The 26,901-nt window shown below is 51.2% G+C and overlaps 1 protein-coding gene across 2 annotated transcripts; it reads left to right on the top strand.

Moving 5' to 3' along the window:
* The first annotated feature begins 11,624 nt into the window (after positions 1 to 11,624).
* Positions 11,625 to 26,343, top strand: SCN4B (sodium voltage-gated channel beta subunit 4). 2 transcript variants are annotated; one of them, XM_081171491.1, is made up of 5 exons: positions 11,625 to 11,923; positions 20,348 to 20,508; positions 21,272 to 21,518; positions 21,842 to 21,968; positions 22,428 to 26,343. In XM_081171491.1, exons 1-5 carry the CDS (start codon positions 11,869 to 11,871, stop codon positions 22,516 to 22,518), a joined length of 681 nt encoding a protein of 226 aa, XP_081027617.1. In that variant the 5' UTR covers positions 11,625 to 11,868; the 3' UTR covers positions 22,519 to 26,343. The 2 variants fall into 2 exon arrangements, with proteins under 2 accessions (XP_081027617.1, XP_081027618.1); XM_081171492.1 differs by lacking the exon at positions 11,625 to 11,923 and adding an exon at positions 17,703 to 18,510.
* The last annotated feature ends 558 nt before the right edge of the window (positions 26,344 to 26,901 follow it).

Here is a 26,901-nt window from a genome sequence, read left to right as displayed (position 1 = left end):
TGCGTCTGGAGCAGCTGCTTGCAAAATTCTTAAGGACAGGCGTTGGCAGGGATGGGGAGGGCGGGGCGGCGGGAACATTATTCCCTCGAATCCCTCCAGTCAAAGGACACACCTACACACACCCCGCCAATGCCTGACTTCAGCTGAGATAGTTTGTAGTACTTCTGAAATTACAGTGGTACCACGGGTTAAGTACTTAATTCGTTCCGGAGGTTCGTACTTAACCTGAAACTGTTCTTAACCTGAAGCACCACTTTAGCTAATGGTGCCGCCGCGCCGCCGGAGCGTATGTAACCTGAAGCGTATGTAACCCGAGGTACCACTGTATTAGACAACACCGGTGGATACTGTGCCGAGGGGAGGGAACACAATTTTAAGCACCGAAGGTGGAGGGGGAAATGAGAAAGAAATCATGCTAACCTGACCGCTGGCTCCCTTCTGTCTATGACAACCGCGTGTGTTCCATAGAGCGCCGCACAAGTTAACCATTAGGCAACGCAGCCCGGGGGTGGGGTGGCCAGGCCATCCCTATCCGTGCCAGGGAGCTGCCTCCAGCTTCCAGTCCTCTCAGCGAGCTCACTTTTCCAGACACTTTCGCGAACGTGGGGATGAAGGCGAGGCGAGCCAGAGAGTCTGCTGTTCTCGAGAGGGCGCACAGCGAAAAGCGCCAAGTTCGACAGTCCTACTCCTGCTGGCGGCTTATCTCGCAGTTCCCGGGTCCTGGGCCTGGCCTGGCCAACAATTCCCGAGTGAGGGGGAGCCTCCTCCTCTCCTTATCGCTGGGAAACCGCGAGACCCCCGCGGAAGGTGGGGCACCGGCGCGCTGATCCGCGATCTCGCTGGCCTCCGACGGGGTGGTCCTGGACGGACGCCGCACTTTCCGCCCCGGGACGCAGAGTGGGACCAAAGCCGGCTGGACAGCACCCTCTACCGCCCGCCGCCGTCCAGTTTTGGCTCGGCTCAGGCATGGTCGGCTTCTTCCCTTCCGCCCGCTCCGTCGGTGAGCGCTTCCCGCCCCTTTGCCCGGAGCTTGCAGAGTCACCATCTGTCTTTGGCCAGTTTCTCTGGGAAAAGACAGCTCGAGGGCGCGTTGCAGCGCCCTAGCAGCAACGCTCTGAGGTGGCTTTGCACTCTTCCTTTGCTCTGCTTGCACTTTCATTCGTCCCGTCCACAGAAGGAAAGTCAGAGAGAGAGAGAAAGAAGCCAGGAAAGTTCCTGGGCGGAGAATAACGCCCCCCCTGCTCCGTCCCTGAATTTCTGGGTTGGAGGAAGGAGCGTGGGAAGATTAAGTCCTCTGAAGGTGCAGCGCCCGCCTGGGTCCGCACACAGGCGCAGCTTGGCCTACAGCCTCCTTGCCCGGGACCTTTTCTGCCATATCAGCACTTGGGCGCGCGGGGGGGGGGGGGAGAGGCCACAACCCATCCAGCCTGCCGAGGGATGGCAACTGCCACGGCTCTTGATGCGCAGGACAAAACTGCTAAATGGCCTTGAATTCACCCTCAGCTGTTCAGTGGAGAGGGTGACCCAGCCTTTATCATCAGATAAGTGTCTTCCTCCGCCCCCGCCTGCACTTGAAAGGGCCGAAGTGCTGCCTCCCGCAGACCCCACCGCACCAGACCGACCACCTAGATGGGAGGTGGGCAGGTCTTTCCTTAGAGCGTGGGGCTGGTAACACCAAGGTCGCAAGTTCGATTCCCATTTGGGACAGCTGCATATTCCTGCGTTGCAAGGACCCTCAGGGTAACTTCCAACTTTCCAATTCTATGAAGGCCTGTCTTCTTGCTCTGGGCTTCGGCCCTTCTCTTTTCACACACCTATGCTTATGAATTAGGAAAGCTGTTTCCCATTATACCTAGGTGGTGAAAAGTACTCTGCACATGGTCAGAGGCATTTCGTTACCTGGGTCTTAGCCATGGCGCTCAAAGAAGTCTGCTGTGGCAGACCCTGAATCAAATTCAAGCCCATCTCTTTGTGGCAAAAACAGTTCAATTTTTCTGTTTTGGGGTAGGAAGCATTCTGTTTTTAAGAGGTCAATGAAGGACTTTTATTGGGGGGCGGGGTTGAAAAAAGAACTTTGGACATTTAAAACGTCTTGAGGCTATTGTTTTGGAGCTTGGCAACGCAGTGTATGTGTGTGTGTGTGTGTGTGTGTGTGTGTGTGCACCCCACCCCAAAGTTCTATATTGCTGATAGGGTGGGGAATTGGGGAGAGCTGTTTCTTCTGTATGGCTAGGGCATTCCATCTTCTGATTCAAAGCATGTTTGCAGAGAAAGGCCTCCCTGCTGAGGAGATCTGAGTCCAGCAGTTTACCCAAGTGAGCCCAGGGTGGAGCAGGGACCTGAACCCCCCAGTGGGGGCATTTCTGACTGGCCCATGACTCCCCAGGGAAGTTCACCTGGCACCTTCATTGTACACCTTTAGGCACCAGGCAAAAATGTTCCTTTTTAACCGGGCCTTTGCTTGATCCCATTTACATCCTATGCCCTTTTAAAATGTTTTTTTTTTGGGGGGGCTATTGGGTTATTGTTTTTATTTTTATTAGGTATTTTATGTATTTATATCTTGATTTTATTCTGTGAACTGCCCTGAGAACCCTGGGTATAGAGTGGTACATTAATAATAATAATAATAATAATAATAATAATAATAATAATAATAATAATTTCTTTGAGACAAGGTGAGATCATGCAACTTTGAGTTCCTCTGAGTCAAGACACCCATTTTCATTTACACCTGTAGGATGATTTGTGCTGGTCATACACGACCCTGCTTTCAGTATTGTCCTAGATTGCTGGTTAGTGAATATAAGGAATTAATATAAGAATTTAGCTAATACTGGGAATGTTAAAGGGGGATGCCAAGCACTGTTGCAATAAAGCAGGCATAGGCAAACTCCGGCCCTCCAGATGTTTTTGAGACTACAATTTCCATCATCCCTGACCATTGGTCCTGTTAACTAGGGATGATGGGAATTGTAGTTCCAAAACATCTGGAGGGCCAGAGTTTGCCTATGCCTGCAATAAAGTTTAGGATCACAAGCTAAGCCAGCCTAAGGTAGCTCGCTGGGGATAACCCTTTAACATGACAACAGGTGTGAATGTCCTATATATCAAAGAAGGTGCTCAGGTCTGTGGTTGCCACAGGTGGCGGGGAGGGGTATGAGGTGGCAGGGAAATGCGCATTCTTTTTTGTAGGAGTTTGGGTTTTTCCGCAAGGTGTTCTGGGAAGAACAGGAACCAAGGGCAGACCTCCACGAGTTGCTGGCAGACCAGAATTCCATGTTGGTGCTGGCTGGAGGAGGCTGCACTGAGAGACCAGAGCCATGCCTGACTGCTGCTTTAAAACCCAAGCTTGCTGAAGCTATGAGAGGAGCAATGAGAGACACTTCGGATATAATGTTCTGTAGCCCCTCCATGGAAGACTTTAGGTGTACATACGTAGGTGTAAAATAAACCAAATATCTGAAAACATTGCAGTCTCTGCCATGCCCTGAATTCACAATGGAAATATGAGCCTAGAACCTCTGAAATCGTGCTACTGCTTGGCAGATATTGGGGTGGTGTGCAACAATATTATTTCTGTGTGCAAAAGTTCTGAGGCTTCATATCCACTCAGTGCATATCCTGTCACAATCCTACAACTTTTCATACCGCAAATGCTTGGGTTTGTTCTTGTTCTGCTTCTGGTATCCTATAGCCGCTCCAGATAGCAATAATGTGGTAATTTCAGGGAAACATCACAAAACACTTAATACTGTAAAGCAGAACAAATTCACCACTAATTACACCACTGAGTCTCTTGGGCTTGCTGATCAGAAGGTCAGCGGTTCGAATCCCCACGATGGGGTGAGCTCCCAATACTCTGTCCCAGCTCCTGCCAACCTAGCAGTTCGAAAGCACGCCAGTGCAAGTAGATAAATAGGTACCACTGCGGCGGGAAGGTAAACAGTGTTTCCGTGCACTCTGGTTTCCATCACGGTGTTCCGTCATGCCAGAAGCTGTTTAGTCATGCTGGCCACATGACCCAGAAAGCTGTCTGTGGACAAATGCCAGCTCCCTTGACCTTAAAGCGAGATGAGTGCCACAACCCCAAAGTCACCTTTGACTGGACTTAACCGCCCAGGGGTCCTTCACCTTTACCTTTTTACCCACAATAAAATGCCCACCTGACGGCCCCCAAAGCTCTGCCTGTGGGGGGGGCACTGCTGGAGGCTACAGCCACCTTCGGGTGAAGAGCTGTGTGACCTCACTTGCATCCTCAGCAGCAATGGAGGCTTTTGGGAGTCCACACTCACGCAGCCCTTTCCATTCTGTCCACAAAGGAGAGGCTCAGGTGAGGTGATGGGGAGCCACTCCAGTCTCTGCAGAAGGGGGTCATTTCTTGGCAAGAGAAAACTCTAAGTGAAAGGGGGAGGAGGCAGTGGTCAAGGTGTCTCAAAGCCACCAAGGGCAGGCAGAGGGTAAGGAGCAGCCTGGTTTGACTCTGATGCTTGTCTGCCTACCCCATGGTCTCAGAATAGCCCTGGAAACATGAGTCTCCCACCACCCTCTGGCCTACCTACTCCAGCCGGAAGAAGCCCGGATCTCTGGTTTCCTGCTACTCTGGGAAGGTGACACCTGTCTGCAGAAGCTGACAGCTCCAGATCTAGGGATGTTTGGATTTTCCTGAAACCAAACCCTCCACCTTATGTGCAACTCGGCAGAAAGGAGACACTCCAAAGCCTTCTGCATTTCAACATCACCTCGGAAGGGGTGCCAAACTTGTTGGAGGTGGGGGACTGCTCTGGGAGGGTAGGGGAGGGGGGAGGACCTGTGATGCGACTCTGTGCATGTTGGGCAGTTGGTGGAGGAGGGGAGCCTGGAGTGGGAAGAAGCTCACATCATGGTCGGCCCACCTACAGAATGTCATCTAAGTCAGGCATAGCTCTGTGCTGGAACCCAGAGTGCTAAAGACAACAGTTTTGTCGAGCATGTACAGAGGAGCTTTCCAATTCCTTTGAAACAACCACAGCATCTGGAATTAATGTCTTTTGGAGGTTAGAGATTTATCCCTGTCCAAGGAAAACTTTATCTGCACCAATGTGGGAAAATTCCCAGCCCCCACTCCTGGACCAAAACATCTTCTGGGATGTCCTGATTTCCACTCTCCTGGAGGACGTAGCTAAGTCAGCACTTTTCTGAACACCTGCTGGGCTTACTCCTTGGCCCACTTCTATTTTTGCACCTTGTGATCAATCAGAGAGAGCACACAGAGAGGGCACCGTGATGGCTCATGTCAGGCAAAGTCAGCCTTCGCACCTGGCATGGATGAGGCATAAACAGCCCCCACCTTCCCATCAAGGTGCAAATTGTTTTCTAAAAAGGGAGATAGAAGAGAAGGGCAGTCTGCCTAGGCGAGGAGCTCCTCTTCCCAAAGAGAGGGGCAGACCTGAAAAGGAATAACCCGCTCTGCTCAAGCGAAGGGCACTTTCACATAGATCAGTCATGACTACTACGTAGTGGCAAAAAGCAGATGGCTTTTTAAGGACTTCATGGAGGCTTGATTCAGCTGTGGCTATCAACCATGTTAGCAAAATGGAAGCTGAATGTCCAGAGGGAACATACCTCTGATGACAAAGTCTTCCTGGGTACAAGGAAGAGAGGGAAGGGCTATCTCCAACCTGTGAGATTCCCAGGTCGTGGTCCAAGTGCTGAGCAAGGCAGACCATGCTAGAGTGTGCCAAAGGCAAGAACAGGTGGGGGGAAAGAGCAAATATTTGCAGGTCCAATGGCTCATCCTTCAGTGCTGAACATGCCTCCCCATCTTCTCTACATGAAATAATGCTTGAGCCAAGCAGGCCAGTACCTATTAGGGAGGCCTTGTGGGTATCTGGTCTGTGCTGTATTGGGTTCCCTTGACAGCAATGCAGCTGTGCATGTTCCTGGATGGAGTGGCTTTCCCTAATCTGGTACATTCCAGATGGTTTGGACTACAACTCCGATCAGCCCTAGCCAGGGAGTGTTAGGCATTTCATCCAAAACCACGTGGAGGGCACCAGGTTGGGAAAGGCTGCTGTGGGGTTTCACCTTTTCACATCTCCCTGCTTAACCATTGCATCAGAAGCACACACCATGCCCCTTAGTGCATCTCAAGGAGGACTCTTGCTGGCAACAAACACCAACGCAGAAGCAGCCTTGAATGTGATATGCTGGGGCATTTTGATGCAAACCGGCCAGCCCTCTGGTTAGGCAGAGGGACTGTAAAACGCTAGACCTTTTGCTGACTCTGGGGTCATTGCCCTGGCTGCTCTTCAGAGGAGTCCCACCTGAGCTGGCTCTCTGCAGTGGAAATCCTGCACCACCACCAGGATGGATTCAGCTCCCTCCCCTCCCCATGCAGAGCTGGTGCCCAAAGTGCTTGCAGTGAGTTTCTGGCAGCTTTACAGCTCTTTATTTCACAGCACAATCCCTGAGTCACGGTTCCTTGCAGGTTTGGGAGCCACTACTGCAGCAGCAGCAGCAGCAGCAGCAGCACTCCAACCTCCCTCAGACCTACCCTGTCTATCACTTCCCTTAAGCCAGCAGAAGACTCACCAGTTAAGGGTTCTGCCTGCTGACTCTCTGCCCAGAAATTACCCCAACTTCAATAGCCATTGCAACTGTGCTTTCAACTGCTGCCTCTCTTTGGGGGTCTTCCTCCTTCCCTTTTGAATGGTCCTCTTCTTTTGAGATCATTTACTGAAAGGAATGCCCACTGCAGATGTGAGATTGCTGCTGAAAATTGCTAGATCAGCATTTGCACATTTAAATGCTCTCTCTCTCTCATAATTTACTTTCCTTTCTGCCCCACCCCCTTCCTGAATTCTAGCCTCTGTTAGTGGGGGGGGGGGCAAGATGGCTTGGAGGGGGACCAATTTGTGCAGGCTTACTGGAATGGGGACACGGGTGGCGCTGTGGGTAAAACCTCAGTTCCTAGGACTTGCTGATCGTAAGGTCGGCGGTTCGAATCCCCGTGGCGGGGTGAGCTCCTGTCGTTCAGTCCCAGCTCCTGCCCACCTAGCAGTTCGAAAGCACCCCTAAGTGCAAGTAGATAAATAGGTACTGCTTTATAGCGGGAAGGTAAACGGCGTTTCCGTGTGCGGCACTGGTGCTGGCTCGACAGTTGCAGCTTCGTCACACTGGCCACATGACCCGGAAGTGTCTTCGGATGGTGCCGGCTCCCGGCCTCTTGAGCGAGATGAGAGCGCAACCCTAGAGTCAGTCACGACTGGCCCGTACGGGCAGGGGTACCTTTACCTTTACCTTTACTGGAATGGCTGGAGGTGTCCTGCCGTCACTAGAAGCTGCAGCAACTCAGGGTTGCATGCCTTGTGCCACGTTTGTCGTCCCTAAAAAGGAACCCAAATTTGGCTGCCTCCCGTGCATGCTGAACTTTTAAATCTGTTACAAGCTGGCTTTATTAGTATGCAAAAGGCTATAGCTCAGTGGTAGCACACCTGCTTTGCATGCAGAAGTTTCAAGGTTCAATCCCCAGTGGCATCACCAGGCAGGGCTGGGAGATAACCCCAGCTGAAACCCTGGAGAGCCTCTGCCTGCGGGCAGTAGTAGGTAGGCCAATGGCAGTTTCCTATGTTCCTATGCATTGTGAGCAGCTCACAGCCTTGGCACTCCTTCCTTGCACGCCACTGCATCAGAATGCCTTCTGATCAGGCAGGGATCCTGAGATGCAGATATTTGGGCTAAGCCAGCCATGTGCCCCTGTCAGGTTGCTGCTGAGCCAGGTGACGATTCTACGATGCCTGTGCTTCTGGTCTTCATGATCAAGCGGTGAACTGGTCCAGCCTCACATCAAAGAGCCACAAAAAACATTGGAGATAACCAAAAAGGGTTTTTTGTATCACTCACGACCTGCTGTTGTTTGTAAAGTATTATATTAAAACTGCAGTACATGCACAGGCATGAATGGCCTCTGCTGCTCTCCTGGTGATTCAGGGAGATGCAGCAGTGAATTCCTTTGTGGTGCGATGTGGCATACAATAGTTTTTAAGGCGTCACAAGACTCTGTGTTGGTTTTGCTGCAATGGATCAATGCCCTGCCTCAAGAAACTGTCATCTCCTGCAGCATCGTGTGTTTCTGGGCTTCTGTTTACCTGACTCCTGTGCTATAATGCTTGTCCTGCTCCCCAACATTAGATGGGCTCTCCTTGGCCAGTCATCTCCCACTTTTCAGCTCAGGATATGGGTTACTGCATCAGGGAGGCAGGGAAGCAAGCCGGCCTGGCCTAGGATCTGTGCTTTAAGGGGTCTAGAAGCCTGGGTGGGTGGGGAAATAGAATCTTCTCAGCTAAAATATAGACTGCAAATCAGAAACAGCACAACCAAGGCTAAAAGAATGTCAGTGTGGTTAACAAGCAGAATCAAGAGAGCTGTCAAATGTGGAGAGACGAATAATATGATTAAACTTTATTGTAACATGTGATACAAGTCTGTACGTTTGCCAGGGCACTTTTTGTTGTTTGAAGTTGTAAAATTCTGCTTGATTTCCAATTTGGTTTTGTAGCAATCTGAAAAATGAAAAAGGCATGTAAAGAAAAAGAAAAAGGAAAAGGAAAAGGAAAAGTTGCCAATGTGGTTTCCTTCCGAAAATGGAAGTTATGCCCAAATACATTAGAATTGGGAGACAGGCTAGGGAGATGGTTAGACCTCTGGGTAATAAGGGAGTCACAGGTGTGCTGAAGGTGGAAAATGAGATTACAGAGAAGCTGAATGAATTATTTGCCTCTGTTTTAACATAAGAAGGTAAGGAAATATGCTGTTTGATCAGACCAAAGGGGACCCAACTAGTCCGGCAACCTGTTCTCACAATAGCCAATGAGATGTCCCTTCTGGACAGTCTGCAAAGCAGACCCTGAATGCAACAGTAGCACTCTTCCTGCTTGTCATTCCCAAAAGCCAATATTCAGAAACACACTTCCTCTGACAGTGGAGGTAGTATAGAGCCATTGTGGTTAGTTGCCACTAATGGTATTTTTGTCCTTGTGACACAACAGTCCCTCACCAACCACTCTCAACTAAGCTTAGCAGTCTTGGGATGATTGGAGAGCTCCTACTTGATGGATTGTGGATTAAATATGTAAATTCAATTTAAACCACCTATCCCATGTGTGTGGGAGAAATATGACAGTAAATAGCCCTTTGAGAAGAGTAAAAACACTTCTGCACTTTTGCTGCTTACTGGAAGCTAGGAATTAGGCAATCACATCTTTTATTCCTGTTTATTTGTGGTCTGCTGACCTTCCCTTCTTTGTCCCCTTTGCGAAGAATGAACTACACGTTTTAGTAGGGTGAACAAAAAGGTTTCCTTACATTTCAGTGCAGGCAGCAAATACCTAAGAGTAGTATGTGGGGGAAAATATTTCTTAGCTACAAAAATAGTTTCCAAAATGGAGTTTGGGCTCTAAGCAGAGCCCAGGCATGTATGTCTGCTCACATCACTGGTTTGAAAGAAGAGAGAGAGAGAGACAGCGCTTAGACAGGGAGGATATATATATGATTATCTCCTTTGTTAGAAATTCCCACCAAAGCATTAAGGAAGTGACCTCACATAGTCCCTTCTATAATGATTCAGGAACTCTATGTCTGTAAGCCCCTCAACTGCCTGTCTGGGCAATCACGCATTTGTGATTTTGACTGGAAATCCCACACTCCTCTCATGGGTCAGTAACTGGAAAGCAGAGAGCAGGAATAGGAGGACAGTTCTCTGGGGAGCAGAATCTGGGAGAGTGCTGCTGCACTCATGTCCTGCTTATGAGAACAGGACGTGGTCTGATCCAGCTGTGGGGCTCTGCTCCTGTTCTTAATGTGCTGCTGAGGCGGCACAATTGCAAAGTCCTTGAGGGCCTCCATCCATTAATGGATGCCCATCCCCATTACTCTTCTGCTGATGGCATCTGCAACTGGATGCCACACCCTGGAGGGAAGTGATCATGTAGGACAAGCTGGAGTCTCTCTTTAGCCTTAACAGCCTTTTATGCTTCTGAAAATCAGTTGCTAGAAAACGCAGGCGGAGAGTGCTCTTGCACAGGTCCTGCTGGCAGGCTGCCCAGGGGCAGCTGGATTGCCACTGTGAGAACAGGATGCTGGACCAGTTCCTGCAGGGCTCTTAAGGTAAAGGTAAAGGGACCCCTGACCATTAGGTCCAGTCGTGACTGACTCTGGGGTTGTGGCGCTCATCTTGCTTTATTGTCTGAGGGAGCCGGCGTACAGCTTCAGGGTCATGTGGCCAGCATGACTAAGCCGCTTCTGGGGAACCAGAGCAGCGCACGGAAATGCTGTTTACCTTCCTGCCAGAGTGGTACCTATTTATCTACTTGCACTTTGACATGCTTTCGAACTGCTAGGTTGGCAGGAGCAGGGACCAAGCAACGGGAGCTCACCCCATCGCGGGGATTTGAACCGCTGACCTTCTGATCCGCAAGTCCTGGCTCTGTGGTTTAACCCACAGCACTTAGTGTGTTCTTTATGTTATGTTCTTAAGCTATTTGGCCAATGGTCCAGAGAAGCATGTGGGGGCAAGACAGGCTTGGCCAGCTGCACCACAAGGCCTGTGGCAGCTGCTCCACCACGATCTCATGATGATCATCCCTGTTGTTTGGTAGCTGCTTCACCCTGCCTAATGGTGGTGCTCATCCTGAAGTGGACAGCACCACCCACCCGGTTGGTCACAAAAACGACTGCCTATACTATATATTAAGGGACGCGGGTGGCGCTGTGGGTTAAACCACAGAGCCTAGGATTTGCCGATCAGAAGGTTGGCGGTTTGAATCTCTGCAATGGGGTGAGCTCCCGTTGCTCGGTCCCTGTTCCTGCCAACCTAGCAGTTCGAAAGCACGTCAAAGTGCAAGTAGATAAATAGGTACCACGCCGGTGGGAAGGTAAACGCCATTTCCGTGTGCTGCTCTGGTTCCCCAGAAGCGGCTTAGTCATGCTGGCCACATGACCCGGAAGCTGTACGCCGGCTCCTTCGGCCAATAAAGCGAGATGAGCACCGCAACCCCAGAGTCAGTCACGACTGGACCTAATGGTCAGGGGTCCCTTTACCTTTATACAGTATATTGTGCAGCTTGTTCTCACCCAGGCCAGGTGATAAGAAAGAGAGAGCTGCGGGATGAGGCCAGGTGGGCTTCAGGTGTGGATGGGCACATTGCAGTGAGAAAGAAGGGCTAGAATACTCGTGTCATGATCAATGCTGAGTGGGTGGGACCCACTAACTGGGATGCCCAAGGGCATTTGGGATGGGGGTCGACTAAGGACATCGCCCTGATAAAGGACTTTCACCCACTCTGATGCTTCCTGCAGACATGGCTGCAGAGACTGGCTTGGGAGCCCCTGGCATCAAGGGCGAGGAAGCGAGCTTCTCGTCCTTTTTACTGGTCCCGACCCAGATTTTAGGGTCCTCATTCCGGCGGAGGCACTCTGCCTTTCTAAAAAGTGACGCACGCAAACAGCCTTCCCTGCCTGCTTGCAGACAGGGCTCCAGTCGACGTGCCCTGTCGGCGCTGCCTACCGGCCGGCCCCTCAACTTTCGCCTGCCTCGCGGGCCGGGCAAAGAGGCTTTCTGCTCGCTCGGTCCGGTCCTGGGCTCGCTGCGGAGGAGGCGGTCCCGCCAAGCCGAGCTCGGAGCCGGCTGCCTCCGCCCCTCGGAGCCTCCCAGGCGCGGCTGCTCGAGGGGGCGGGTCGCGCGCGCGGCAACTTTTGGAGCCCGAGAGAGCCGCGGAGGCTGGCAGCGAGGGCAGGCAGCGGCGGAGCGAGAGCCACGCTTGGGACGCCGCTTGCTCGCTCACTCGGGCCGGCGGAAGAGGCCACTGCGGCGCTGCAGCTGGCGAGGAGATGGCCGGGGGCGCGGGCGGCGGGGCCAGGGGCTGGCTGGGGGTCGCCCTGGTGGGTAAGTAGCGGGGCCGGCAGGCGGGGAAGGGAACGGCGGAGACGAGTGGAGAGCGGGGACCCGGCGCGGGTCCTGCCGCAGGCGGCGCGCCCGGGCTGGGCAGGGAGAGGCGAAGCTGCTGCGGGTCAGCTGCGCAGAGTGGGGTGGAGGGAGCCGGGAGGGCGGGCGGGCGGTGTGCCACACCGCAAAGCAGGGGCGCCTCCCACCCCGAAGAGGACCGCGCCGCATCTGGGCGGCTGGAGCGAAGTGGGCGCCTGCCAGCAACTTGGCTGCGGGAGCCTGGCTACGAAACACCGCCCCCCTCCCCACGCCAACACACCGGCTTTCTCCGGGCCAGGAGGACTAGCCCCCTCCCCGGGAGCAACTGCAGCAGCTCGGGGCCCCCGCAGGACATCCTGGCCACCCGCACCCGCAGTGCCGCTGGGGCTCCCTTGCAAGGAAGAAACTGCTGCTGTCCAAACTGCAGCTCCGTATCCTCCGACTCCTGAGTGCGGCGGCAGGGCGGGGGGAGGCAACATTTGCTTCTGCTCTGCTCTGTTGGGACAGGCTCCTGTCTCCTCCCCGTTGGAGCTCCAGTCTGCCTGGAAGCCCATCTCGTCATCTTTTTTAAAAAATCATTATTATTTCTTCTTCTATTTTTATTTAAAATCGTACTGGAATAGGTATATTAAATAGTGTATAGGTTCAAGACAACACACACCAGTGCCTAAGGACAAAGAACTCTGATAAAGGGTGCCTTTAGTTCAAAGCAAAGGGAAACTGGCTCTAGCGCTCTCCCATCTTGTGGTTGTGGGGCAAACGCGCACCTGCTCCTTATCTGAGCTTCCTGCTATTTGACCCATTGGGACCTGGGAACAGCGAAGTCCCCAGACCCAAGACCAGGCCACTGGTCATGAATTTAAGCACAATGGCCCTACTCTGCACCCACTTTCAGAGTCAGTGTCAGAACGTTAAAAATGCTCTCTGCTGCTGGAGCTGGCCAAGGGGGACCCATCTAGTTCAGACCACGTTGGCCAACCAGATGTCTCTTCTGAGAAGCCCACAAGCAGGACTGGAGCTTAACTGGTATTCAGAGGTGGAGGTGGAACATAGCCACCACCAAGCCTACTGATGGCTCTCCAGGGGGAGGTCAACAGGCAGTACTTGACTCCCTGTGCATTCTGCTCCAAGGCAGCACAAGTCTGTGGGTGGGCAAGTCAATGGAAATGCAATCCAGAGATGGCAAAAGTCTTCCATGCTCTTGGTCAAGTTGAATGGCCAGTCCAGGTAGCAGAGTGCGACCTGTCTTGAATGGGGTGCTCTCACACGTTAGCCATGCTCCCAGACTCGGTTTTAAACCTGGATGCTCAGGTGGTTGCTGCAGCTAGGAGTGCTTCTGAGCAAGTTAGGCTGGTGTGCCCATTGCATCTGCCCCTTGAAATGGCGGATCTGGCCATGTGTGCCTAAGTGATGCCATGTTTGGATGACTATACCGTGCTCAACAAGGGATTGAAACTGCTAAGTGTTTGGCATGCTGCAGCCAGGCTATTGATGGGAGCCGGGACTGTGTGCGTTGGCTTCCAGTCATAGGGAACAGCTGCACTGCCTTCCTGTTCATTTCTAAGCCCAGTTAAAAATTAAGTTTTAAAGCCCTAGATGGCTTAGGCCCAGGTAACTTGGATGACCTCAGACCCTCCAAGTGTCCCTGTTTTCCAGGGACATCCCTGATTTAGAGAAGCCGTCCCAGTTTCCAATTTGATCCTGGAATGTCCCACTTTTCCTTAGGATGTCCCTGTTTTCATTGGAGAAATGTTGGAGGGTAGGGAGTTATCTGACCCATCTGAATAGGGGATATAGGGTATAGGGAAGGGTTTTTTAATGTTTAATGTTTTATTATGTTTTCATATATGTTGGAAGCTGCCCAGAGTGGCTGGGGCAACCCAGGAAGATGTGTGGGGTATAAATAGTAAAATTATAATTATGGAATGGGACGTCCCTATTTTCATCAGAGAAATGCTGGAGGGTATGTAACCTGACTCAGCTCTGCTGCCCAGGCATTTAGTGCAGCACCAACCCAGGTGGGAGGGTTTTTTGGAGGGAGGGGGTGGGGCAAGTTTGTCATGGTCCTTTGAGCATCCATCTCCTGCACCGCAAAACTGCTCTGTCCTGAATCTGGCTTAGAGGGCCTGCTTCTGGTACTGGGCCATAGAGACAGCTGGCACATAATGCTGGTGTGCAACTCACTCAGCTGCCCAGAGATGTCCGAGGCAGTCTCAAAAGCCCAGAATGGTGGTCCTGTGTGACTTCAGCAGTCACATCAAGGATACCTCTTGCCCTACTTAGGACTTCATGGCCTCTTTAGCAACCATGGGGCTGGCCCAAAATATCACTGGTCCAATGCATAATGCAAGGCATACCCTCAGTTTGGTCCATGTGAGAAAATGGGTTATCTGAAGGTAAGGGATCCTACTCCCTGGTAAAGTTTGGGCTTATGGCATCTGTCTATCCTTGCAGGGGTGGGGACCTCTTAGAATGGTCCTTCTACACAGGCTAATGGATTCCTGAATGCTCTGGGGGGATTTCCCAGTGGGTAGAGTTGGTTATTCTATCAAGACCCTGCTTTCCCTATGGAATAGCGAAATGTTACGGGGCATTGCTATGATTTCTTCCAAATATCTTCTGTGATCCTGCAGCCTTTTGGGCTGTGGGCAATAAAACAAGCTGGCCAGTTTGGCAATGGCGGGTGCCTCTTAGAGGGTGCCCACCCCGTGATCAGGAGGAGCAGGGCATTTACAGCACTGCTTCATCTCCTGCCTTGTGGAAGGAATTCCATCCCTGCTATTATCAGGCAAGCGCCAGCTGTATCAGTCCTGTGATGCTGGCTCCAAACCTATTTTTCACACATGCTTTTTCCGAAATGTGACCTAGCAATGCTTACCATTGATCAATATGATTTGAGTTTTTTAAATGGAGTTAGATAGATATACATGGTTCATTGTGGTTTTACACACCTTCAGTATTTTCCTATGGAAAGTGCTATATCATTTGTCTAATAAAATAAATAGCATTTAATCCTTGCCTATGCTGAGCAGAGTAGATGTTGACTGACTTGGCCACCCCAGAGCTTCACGGTAGGCAAGTGGGGAGTCACTCCAGTTAGCCTCCCTTGGTCTACCTTGGTCGCTGTATGATTAATTGCACCACCTTTGTCTGTGGTGTTTTACAGTGTGAGATTGGCTACCTCCCTGTTTAAACATTATCACCAAGTTGCAAAAAAAGAAATGGAGGGAGAGGGGCCAAGGAAGGGCCACAATGGAATGATCTGATTTCTGTTTGCTTTACTAATCTCAGCACTGGGCTTTTTGGGGATCCAGAGAGCAGACCTTGCATCAATGAGCTGCAGGGACTACGCATGTGTCCTGTGATTGTGTCTCTGCTATTTGGGGGCTGGCCCCGGCTCTGAGGCTCCCTAGCTCTTCTGGGGTGGCTCATGGCCCCAGGATGACTTGCTACGCTCTTTGAGAGTCTTTCTGGTAGGAGCTGCAGTGAGATGATGAGGCCCCAGGAGGCCCCCATCCATTCCGTTTGCAGGAGGAGGCCTGGGCAGGTTGTTGCTCCTAATGGAACTGGTTGCTCAGCAGCCCTTTCCTGGAAGAAGGGAGGCCTCCTGTGGCCCTCCTGGAAACTTTGGAAGCTGCTAGCTTCAGAAAGGCAGCTCACACCAAGCAGGTGGCAGCTGCAGGCTCCTAGCCCTGTCTGGAGAACATTGGAAGCTGCCTTTATACAGACTCAGGCTCTTGGTCCATCTAGCTCAGTATTGTGTCTCTCTGCATTGAGTGGCTCTCCAGGATTTCAGGCAAAGGAGCCTCTTGGCCCTACCTGGAGATGCTAGAGATTAAACCTCAGACTTTCAGTTTGAAGTGCAGTTGCTCTGCCACTGAGATCTTCCTGATGCTCCTGAAGGTACCACTTAATCCTTGACCCAAGGAGCCCCAAAATCTGCTCCCTTTTAGCTCCCTTTTAGCTTTTTATCCTTTTGTTTATTTAAGAGATTTTCATACCACCTTTCATCATTGATTCCATTGGTAGGCTGGAGTCAATGGCTGGCTGGCTGGCTGCTGCTGCTGCTGGTTAGAGATGCAGAAAGGAGCTGTCACAAAGTGCTGGTAATGGCTGGATTGATGCCCAAAGTAGTGGAGCAGGCCAGGGAATTGGCAGGGGTCATCGGACTGGGTTTCCAGCTCCCGGGCCTGGCCTGGGATCCTTCTGCAGTCTTCCAGAAGCACCAAGCCAGATTCATCTGGATGCATTCTCTTCCACAACAGGCAAGCTCCCAACTCTCTTAGCCTTGGCTTGTTCTGCAGCTGCCTTGCTCTCCAGTCAGTTCCCTCAAAGCCATAGCAAACGGGCAAAAGCATTGAGGCCCACTGTGCTCAGCCAAGGGGATTCCTGCAGTTAGGGTTATGATGCTGTAGGTGGTGCCCTTCCTTTGGGCTCCTTGCACTGAGCCCTGAGGGCAGAAGAGCCTTTGTAGGTGCTGACGTGCTGGCTGGAGTGTGGTGAGATACTTCAGAGGGTAGTTGCTCTGCTGGCCCCCAAAGAGCACACAGTTGTACAGCCAGAGGGTTTGCAGGACAATTATTTGGCTCTGGCCACAGGAACTCTCCAAATCTATAGTCTTGCTGGGCTGGCCTTTGGTCTGTTCTTGGACAAAGGGAGTCCACTTTTCCAGGCTCTGTGAGGAGGCAAGTTGGATAGAGAGCACTCCAGCATGGAGGTTGAGGCACGTGCAGCAGAGGATGTGATGGCGCACAGCTTAGCAACCGCATCAATCCCAGTTCCTGATACTTGTTTGCACTGAAGATCTGGGGTCTCTGGAATCTCTTCATCAGCCGGGTCCCTCTTGAGTGGGTGCCCAGGACCAAAGCTGTGGGGGAACCAGCGAGAGAGAACCTTAGGCGTTCCCGGTGCTTCCTTTCTCTTTCTGCTTTGTTAATATATATGAGAAGATGCGGGGAGAGAGAGATGCAAGTTGCCTGATGCAGCAGCTCTGAAGCTGGCAGTCTGAAGGTCATCTGTCAGCTGTAGCACCAAAGGCAAAGCTATCTTCCAAAGAGACTAGGCTGCCCAGATATCTTTGGTGGGGACAAACAGCACATAAGAGATGGAGCCTGTCTGGCTGGGCTAACTAGCAAATACTGAGGGTGGGTAGCATGCAGGTGTGCAAAAGACTCTGAGAGAGGGGTTTTTTTTGGGGGGGAGGAGGTGTCTTCAGGAGCATCTTGCAGTTTCATGCTCCCATTTCCACATCTCTTGCAGAGGTGGACCTCATTTCTGGTTATCGACAAGGCAGGATGCTCAGATCTTGGGAGATTCCCCAATCCTTTACCTTGTCCAGTCTTAAGCATCAGCCACTGATTTCCCCATATGTGACAACCGCAGATCCCCCTTGCAGGCCTATCAAGAGGTGGTCAGAGCTGTGCTCATTTTACAGAGCTTAGAAGAAGCTCCTGATGTAGGAGGACAGGCTAAGGATGAGCCATGCCCGCTCCTCTGCAGAGGACCCCTGGTGAAGGGAAGGGCTGTAGCTCAGGAGCAGAGCCCCTGCTTTGCATGCAGAAGGCTCAAGGCTCAATCTCCAATGGCCTCTCCAGGTAGGGAAGACCTGAAACCCTGGAGAACCCTGGGCATCTGGTTGGCCACTGTGAGGACCGGATGCTGGGCTAGATGAGCCATTGGGATGATGATTCATAGAATTGCAGAGTTGGAAGGGACCCTGGAGAGCCATTGAATCCAGCCCCCAGGAATCATCAGGCTCTTCTTGCATTCTCATGCTGTGTGGTGTGACCCCTCTCTTGAAGGTTCTAAATTAGGGCCCCAAAGAAGGATTGCAACCTTTTCAATGAGAATGGACCTTGAGCTGACACTGTACGTTTGGAACTCTTAAGTGCTGGAGGGAAGAAGGGGGGGGGGGGAAATAGCACTAAGAGGCAGCTTGAAAGTTTAAGCAGCCAGCTTTTTATTTATCCTAATAGCGCATATGACAGCTTATAGAGTTCTAGACTTTGCGGTTTACAGTGCTTTCACTTTGAACACAGCCTATAGACTGATTTAACAATTATGAGATTAACACTTCCCTGAATGTTCCTAAGCATATCATCTTCAACTCTTAAGTCTCTTAAGTATTTTAGTGGCACCTTTCCCCAGAAGAATTTGGGTACTTGAGCTGTAAGGGGCAGTCAGGCAGGACTCAGAGGGCAGGTAGCTAAAGGGTCCTTGGCCTGGGTGGAGCTTCTGCCCATTGGCCTCAGTTCCGGTATTCTTCATTAATGCCATTTGTTGAACAAGCGTTCAGTCTTCTGGTTGTTTTAGATAACATTCCAGTGAACAAGTTTCTAATGGACATATGGCCTTTTTTTTTTTTTGCCTTGCTGGACAGCTGTCAACAGGCTTTTTATTTCTATTTTCTTAGCATTCATACCCTGCCTCTCTTCCATTATGGAACCCATGAGCTGCCCAGGAGGTCACCCATCCACGGCACTGACCAGACCCAAACATGCTTAGCTTCAGCAAGGTGGTGGCCTCATATCCCTTCAGAACATACCCTGGTATGTCCACATTTGTGGGAGTGCCTTTGATACTGTGATCAAGTCTTAGGCTGGCATCTGCCTAGCTTAGGGTGACCAGCACATACTTGGCACAAGGGTGTGTTCTTGGCCAAAGAAAAATATGTTCTTCATCTGTGTGTGTGTGTTCACTTTCTTTGTGAAGGAAACATTACATCATTTCAATGAAAATCCAGTTCTTCTGGTCAACATGTTCTTTGTCTAGAAAACATCTTCTGAGACACTCTGTCATGTGGCCTCCCTGACTATTTCTGGTGACTTTATGCTAGTGTTAAACACCCTCTGTGGTGGCTGTAAACCTCTTCATTTAAGGCATGCCAGTTTGTTGTAAGAGACCTGGGGCAGGTTGAACTCTGTGGTAGGCAGTGCCCCTTGGGCAGAGTGGCCACTTCCTGCCACTAACCCCACTTGCGCTGGTTGCAGAGTCCCGATTTCACCCACTAATACTGGTGCATTGGCAATTGCCAAATACTGGGTGAAAACTGTTTGGGTGTGTGTACTTATCACCATGGATGTACTCTGGGTTAGTATCTGGCATAACTCAATGATAGACCTTATGCTTTACATGCAGAAGGCCCCAGGAGGAAACCCTGGACATCTCTAGCTAAAAGGATGGCAGTTAGCAAGTGATGAAATAAATCATTTTCTGCCTGAGGTCGTAAGAACATTGGAAGCTGCTTTGTGTTGAGTCAGACCCTTTGGTCTATCTAGCTCAGTATTGTCGACACAACTAGATGGACAAATAGCCGCTTCCCTGGTGGAAGGCAGCTCCTTCTGCTCACCTGATGGAGATGGATCGAGGACATAATTAGTAAGTTAAAATTTAAACTTCCTGTCCCAAATGTGTGGGAGAAATATGAGAGTAAACAGGCTGCAACGCTTATTCACTTTTGCAGCTTACTAGAAGCTAGGAATTAGGCAATTACACTTTTTATCCCCATTTATTTGTGGTCTGCTGACTTTCCTTTCTTTGTCCCCACTACTAAGAATGAACCACAAGTTTTAGCAAGATGAACAAAGAGGTTTCCTTACATTTCAGTGCAGGCAGCAAATACATCAATATTGTATGCAGTTAAAAAATCAGCTACAAAATACAAAATTAGTTTCTATAATGGCATCTGGGCTTTGAGCAGAGCTCAGGCATGTATGTCTACTCACATCACCGGCTTGAAAGAAGAGAGAGAGGTCAGACAGGGAGGAAATACATCAGATTGTCTCCTTTGTTAGAAATTCCCACCAAAGCATTAAAGAAATGACTTCATACAGTCCCTTCTATATTAATTCTGGAACTCTATGCATGTCAGTTGCTCGTGTGCCTGTCTGGCAATCATGCATTTGTGTTCTTGACTGGAAATCCCACATCACCTACGTCCATCATTGGGGAGGGCTTCCTGCTTGGTGGTGATGGATGTCAGCTGCTCTGCTTTCCTCTCTGGAGGTGTGTGGAGGAAAAGAGGGCACTTCCAGACAGCCTGTTTACTGAGCATTCATTCTGATTGATTTGCAGGAAGATCAGATGACACTGGCAATTTAATGAGTGCCCACTCTGATTTGTTCCTGGGGAGGTTAGATGACATTTATTTCATCAAAGCAAGTGTTAGCCCATACTGTCCAATGCATCTTCCAATCAATTTCCCTATGGCAAAAAGTCTGATCTTTGGGGCAAGTGGGTTTCTTGCATAAGAACTCCCAAGCAACTATAGCAGCGACAGCTGTGCTGTTGAATTTCACCCCAAAACAGCTACAGTCTGGAAGTGCCCAGAGTCTTCCCCAGCGGAACCACATTACAGTCAACGTGCCTCTGCTTTCTCCTCCTTAGGCCTTCAGCTCTGCTCTGTGACACTTGCCTTGGAGGTTTCGGTGGGCAAGGCGGCTGTTATCTATGTAAAGAATGGCACGGATGTCCTCTTGCCCTGCACATTCACCTCTTGCATCGGAATCGAGAGAGCCAACTTCTCGTGGATCAGCAATAGCACTGAAGTGTGTGGTTTACTACACTTTGCAGGCGAGGGGTTGGATAGCAAAGTGGAAAGGCACCATGATGAGTCTCATTAATAGCCAATGGTGTAACTTTACTGCTTTTATGATTTGCTGATTTGAAGGACACAAAGGCAAAATACACTTGTCTTAATAAGTAATGAGTGAAGGTCTAATTCCTTCCATGTATAACAGCTCACACACAGAACTGTGACCATCTGCTGCCCACCCCCTCCTGTCTCAGCCATGGTCACAAGGGAGGTGGAAAAAGGTTGGTTCCCACCTGGTAAGTCTCTTATCCCCAGAACATCCTTCAGGAGCTTCCAAACGGAGGCAGTCTCTCCTTGGCAGTTTTAGCTGTCCTGAGAAACCGGCCCCCTTTCAGCTGTGCACTTTGAGCTGATGTATAACATGGAGCAGGGCTCTTGAGTGTGGCTGCCCCGCTCTGTGGAACAGCTTCCCTTTTGAGACAGGACATCTGCCCATCTTCTGGAAACCCTGCAAGATACTTTTGTTCCAGCAGGCTTTCCCAGCTGGGTAAATGGGTCTTTGTTCTAACTCTTATTGCTGTTTCTAAGTGTTCCTGCTGGGTTGTTTTTTATATATATATCACCATGAGACACATGTATAGAGGGTGATTAAATGATGATGATAATTAATGCATCAGGCAGCTCTTTCCCCACCCCAACCCTGACTGTTTGACCCATCAGGGGAAGCTTCTTCTGGACCACCAGACCCTTTGCTCTTTGGTTTTTCCTTGCTGCAGATATTCAAAGGAATCATCAAGAACAAAGACTCCAAGCCAGAGCCCTATCCAGAGTACAGGTCTCTCATCAAGTACGAGATGCCAACTGATATGGCCCTCAGCAAGGATAACCGGGAGTTCAACGTCTCCCTCCTGCTCCTCTTTGCAGAGTTCAGTGACTCTGGGAAATACACTTGCTTTGTTAAGAACCCAAAAGAGAAGAATGCCAACCATAGTGCCACCATCACGCTCAAAGTGGTCGTGGAAAGTAAGTACCAGTTGCCACCAGGGCAGCTGTTGGGGGCCACAGGGGACCAGCTGCTCCTTTTGTCCAGGGGTTGTGTTGGGGCTCCTTTCCCAGCCCTGGCATTGGGTGGCGAGACAAGCTGGGTCTTCCTCACATGTATAAGGTGTGGAGGCTGCATCTCACCCAACAGCTGCCATATTGGGGAGGAAGAGAGGGAGAGAAGGGGGTGCTTGAAGCCCCTTCCTTGGCTCATGGCACAGCCTGGCATGGATGTGCAGGCAGGGGGCACCCTACCACCCAGGGCCCCTCTTGCCTCACCCTTCCCTATCTGCTCCCTTCCCCAGTGGAGAAGAAGGACAACACGCTAACGCTGATCATTGTGTCAGTCGTCGGGGGCGTCATTGGACTCCTGGTCCTCATCATGTTGATCAAGAAACTCGTCCTCTTCATTCTCAAGAAGACACGGGAGAAGTGAGTGTGGTTGGTTTCCCATTCCCTGCCCACTTCCCCTTGGGAGCAGAGACTGGGTCTCCTGAGAGGCTCCCTTTCACCAGAGGGGCTGGAAGGCTCTGAGCATACTGGGGCCCAGTATGGCACACAGCATGTGGGCTCCAGCACGGTGTAGGCAACTTGTGTGGTTTCTTTCTTTGGAGTATCACTGGGGTGAAGGGATTCCTTGCCTTCCTGGAGGCCATCTCGTCCCTGTCCCACCCTGGGCTGCTGTTGCAAGCCCTGTTGAGCCCCAGACCTCCTGAGAGTGGTTTATGTCTCTGGGAGGCCTGCTTGCTGAATGGGAAGACTTCCCCACCTTGGGGCTGCCATTGCATAGAAGAAGGGTGAAGCAGGCTGTGGTGGTGGTGGTGCTGGTGGTGGTGGAGAGGACGTGCTGCTGGGAGCAGTGATAGTTAGCCTCTTTCTTGTTCTCCGCAGAGAGTGTCTTGTGACTTCTTCAGCAAATGACAACACAGAGAATGGGCTAGCCGGCTCCAAAACAGAACAGAAATCCGCCCCAAAGGCCTGAGGCCGCTGTGGAACTGGTGACCTGTGAGGCCCTGAAATCCAGGCCCAGGAAGAAGAGGAGGAGAGTCGACCATTTCCAAATGATTGATGCTTGAGACACATGACTATATTACACAGTTGGCTGCAACCAGCACTGCTTCTCAGATAAGACTGCAGGCATTGGACAGGCAGGCCGGGGGGAGGAGGGGCTGTGTGCTCAGGTAGTTCTTAAGCCACCAGGAGGATGCTGCCAGATGGGATTTGGTAGGTGTGAGCTTGGGCATCTTCAGTGCAAGAGCCTGGGCTGGCAGGTGGGCATGGTGCCCGGGACTTGGTTCTCATCCTGGGCAGAGGGCAACCAGCTGATACAGATGGGCTGTGATCCAGGGGAAATGCTTGGCGCCCTCTTCCCTGCCAGCCTCTCACAGGAGCTGAGGCTCATTTCTAAAGGATGGGAGGGCCAACACTGCTGGGACAGAACTTGCACAGGTAATAGGAGTTTGAACCAATGGGAGCCAGACGCCATTTTGCTTGTACTGCTGCTGGACCTTGTCATCTTTCCTGTATCCTGGAGTGGGTGGGAGAGTGGATGAGCTGCAAATTGCACCTGGAGCCTGCTGCTCTGTCACCACTACTGCCCGCCCACCCGCCCACCCACCCTTCACCCCCCACAACAGCTTCACAATATTTTTTGTTTGTTTTGTTTAAAGCTTGTGTGATTGTGAGGCTGAGGGGGATAGAAGAAGCAGCCTGGCTCTCACTGCTCATGCTGCACCCCTCTGGGGTTGGGGTTCCTGAAATGGCGCTCCCCACCTGCAGACCCCAGGGCTCTTGCAACACCCAGCACGGTGGTTCCCTTGCTCTGCTCTCAGCTGCCACATTGTAGTGAGGAATTGCACCTTTTCCTAGGCAGCCTCTTTTCAAGCCAACTGGTGAGCCTGGGGCTCCTGAAGTCACAGTCCTGGTCCCAACTTACTTGCATTGGCTCCTTCTCCTGATCTCCTGGTGAGAGAGGAGGAGATGACGAGAGCCAGGAGATTCGCTTCTTGTTTCAGGCCTTTGGACCACCTTGGAGATGTCAAGGCCTTAAGTGTGAAGCAAGCCAATTCCCTGGCACTCCCCTCCCCTCCTAGCGGGCCTGCCTCTTTGCCCTACATCCGTCCCCCTCTCCTGGGCTTCCTGCCGGGAGAAGAGGAAGGGGAGCTCTTCTGTCTGGCCATGTTCAGGAGCAACTCTGATGGGAACCTTGCAAGGCTTGCATCCATCTGCAGGTTACATTGTCTTGCCAGGATCATGACCAAAATACTTGGTCCAAAAGGCCTTGTCTTCTCTGCTACCCAGCAGCCCTAAAGCCCCCACTGCAGGAAGCTCCCCTCTCCCAGGGCAGCTTGGTCCCTCTTTGCTGGCAAAGGGTGGAGGGAGGCCTGGAACCCCTAACCCCCTGACATCACCCGTTCTGTATTTTATTTATTGGTCATTTGCATTTATATCCCATCTTTTTCTCCAAGAAGCACAACGTGGTATGTATGGTTTTCCTGCTCCTCATTTAATCCCCATAAGTACCCTGTGACGGTAGGATGAAAGGAATTCAATGACCAGAGGATTTTAACCCTAGTCTCCTAGGTCCTCATCAGACACTCTAACCACCACCACCACCATTATTATTATTATTATTATTATTATTATTATTATTATTAATATACCGCCCTAAACCCAGAGGTCTCACTCTACCACACTGGCTTGCTAGAGCCACTAATATCTCCTCTGTGATATATATATATATATATATATATATATATATATATATATATATATCCCTGTAGCCAGGCCAAATGGGGATCCTACAAAATGACACAGATAGAGAAGCATGGCAACCTCACAGCTGCATCCCCATTGTTGTGTGTTTGGTTCAGTTGGGCATTTTCAGAATTGGAACATTGTCTTCCCCTGTTTAAACTGGGGGAAGAAATCAAAGCTTGTCACTCTGTAGGATAGTGGACCCAGATCCATGCTGATTTTTTAGCTTATGGCAGAAATTTACAGGCTTTTTTTGTTTACCATGAGGACTAGCATCAATAACACTAATAACTAATAATAATAATAATAATAATGAAAGCTATGCGTTTGCAAATCCTGCGCAATGTTGTCCTGCAACCCACAAGAGGCCACTTCCTCCGCATTGTGGTCTGGGAGAATTTGGCCAAGGGCAGCGTCCAAATCTCCTGACCTCCCAAGGGCTTGGGGAGGAGGGAGGCAGTTCTGGGTGGTACTCCCCACTCCCCTTTCTCATTGAAGAGATACATTTCCTGTGCGTGACAGAACAGTGGCCGAGCAGATGCCATTTATTCTGGGGAGTAGGAGAAATGGCCAGCTCCTACCACAGCAGAGTTCTCTCTCTCGCTTTTTGGGTGCCTTTGAAATAGTCACATCCTTCATCCATGCCTCAGTCTCCCATACGATGTGTAATAATATCAACCTACCCTGTGTGGTGGTGGTGTAAGGAGGCTTGATTCATGACCGTTGTCAGATACTTTGTAAGTGTGTGTGTGGGTGAGAGGAAGGCCGGCAAAGTGAGTGCAAGAGGTTTAGCAGCTGTGACAGCAAACATGGATGGCCTCAGCTCTCTCAAGTGACTTCCTGGCTGTCTTGCACTCTTCCCCCCCCCCCACCCCACAAGCTTTGGAAAGACGCCATCCCCCCATTTCTGGATCCTGCTGTGATTTCTGCTCCTATGTCTGCTTCCTTTCCTCCTCCCCCCTGACCCCCATCCCCAATGCAAGGAGGTGTGAACAGCAATAACAGTGCAACCCAGCCTGAGCCAGCAGCCGGCAGGGCGGGCTGGTGTTGGACAAATTAACCAGATTCCTCAGGTTAATGAATTCTCTTCACTGGGTGTAACAGCAAATCCAAAGAAAAAGAAACTATCACCTGCCCCCACCTGCACTCCTCTGAACCATCTGCCTAAGCAGGCTGGTGGAGGTGGGTGAAGTCACAGTCTGTGAAATTATTTGGCAATAATTTCAGAAGGTGGGAGCCTGGAAGGGCCAAGGAAGGGCTCCAATTGAAAGCCAGGCTTGCAGGCAGAGCTCCCATGGGAGTCCCGGAGCCGCCCAGCAGGGGGCACCAGCTGCTTAGGGTGGAGGAAGAAGTTGAGGGGCAGCATTGGCCAGGGAACCTCCTGTCCAGGAGGCCTTCCGGGCTGGGCTAACACTGAGGCCCCTCCCCTCCCATGTTCCTCCCAGCTCTGCTTTTATTTCAAGCCGAGCCTTTGCCCCAGGGCAGGGGCAAGTTGCCACCAGGAGCAGTGGCCAGCTAGACTCTGGTGCAACTGTGAGAGTAGCTGGTGGGACACTGGTCCTGTGCTGGCTCTTGGGAGGCCTGTTCATCTCCCCTGGTGGCTCTTCCCCTGGCAGTAGGACCCTGAGGTTGACCCTGCCTGCAGCTTTCCTCAAGGCCCTGCCTTCCTCACCAAGGGCTTTCCATCACCAAGCTGTCTTGCGCTGATGCGTGCCCCCTCGCCCCCGGCCACCTTGCTCCCTCTGCGGATACAAGAGACTGTCTGAGCAGAGCTCTTTCTCCCTCCTGATCCAGCTGCTTCTGCCACAAGGCCTCCCCACTCTGCCCTCCTTCCCTTTCCAAAGAGGCTGGCAGCCTCTGCTGGAGCAAGCCCGGCGCTGCCTGCATGCGCTCACGCCAGGAGGAGGAGGCGGCAGGCTAGCATAGAGGCTGGGCCAAGCGCAGGTGCACCTTCGGCAACCGGTGTTGCCTTTGAGACTTCTCTTTTGCACTCTCGAGCTGTAATTGGCTTCATTGCCGTGAATGAAATAAAACCTTTATATTTACTACAGAGGCTCCTTGGGGCTGCTTTCGTTTTGTTCTTTGGAGTGTGCACAAGTGTCTCGATGACACTGGGTTTCCATGTGTGTTAAAACGCACGCAGAGGCAGAGATCCACTTGATCCTTTTTTCTCTGACCTGAGCCAAGACATGCATGCCGTCCTCCATGGCTGAGAGCCAAGGCCTTCCTGATCCCACACTGAAAAATAAGTAACTTGTAAGGGCAAGGATTAAAAGGGACACGGGTGGCGCTGTGGGTTAAACCACAGAGCCTAGGGCTTGCTGATCAGAAGGTCGGCGGTTTGAATCCCCACGATGGGGTGAGCTCCCGTTTCTTGGTCCCTGCTCCTGCCAACCTAGCAGTTCGAAAGCACGTCAACGTGCAAGTAGATAAATAGGTACTGCTCCGGCGGGAAGGTAAACAGTGTTTCCATGTGCTGCTCTGGTTCGCCAGAAGCAGCTTAGTCATGCTGGCCACATGACCCGGAAACTGTACGCCAGCTCCCTCGGCCAATAAAGTGAGATGAGTGCCACAACCCCAGAGTCGGCCACGACTGGACCTAATGGTC

This window comes from Podarcis bocagei, assembly GCF_964188305.1.
Source record: "Podarcis bocagei genome assembly, chromosome: 15".
In the NCBI taxonomy this organism is placed as follows: Eukaryota; Metazoa; Chordata; class Lepidosauria; order Squamata; family Lacertidae; genus Podarcis; species Podarcis bocagei.
The sequence above is the reverse complement of the archived record's forward strand: the minus strand, read 5'-3'. Positions and strand labels throughout refer to the sequence as shown.

Excerpts from the sequence above, each read along its gene's own strand:
- SCN4B (XM_081171491.1), top strand. The coding sequence starts at position 11,869 with ATGGCCGGGGGCGCGGGCGGCGGGGCCAGGGGCTGGCTGGGGGTCGCC. Across the intron at positions 11,924-20,347 it reads GCTGGGGGTCGCCCTGGTGG|GCCTTCAGCTCTGCTCTGTG; the intron begins GTAAGTAGCGGG and ends TCTCCTCCTTAG. Across the intron at positions 21,969-22,427 it reads CTCAAGAAGACACGGGAGAA|AGAGTGTCTTGTGACTTCTT; the intron begins GTGAGTGTGGTT and ends TGTTCTCCGCAG.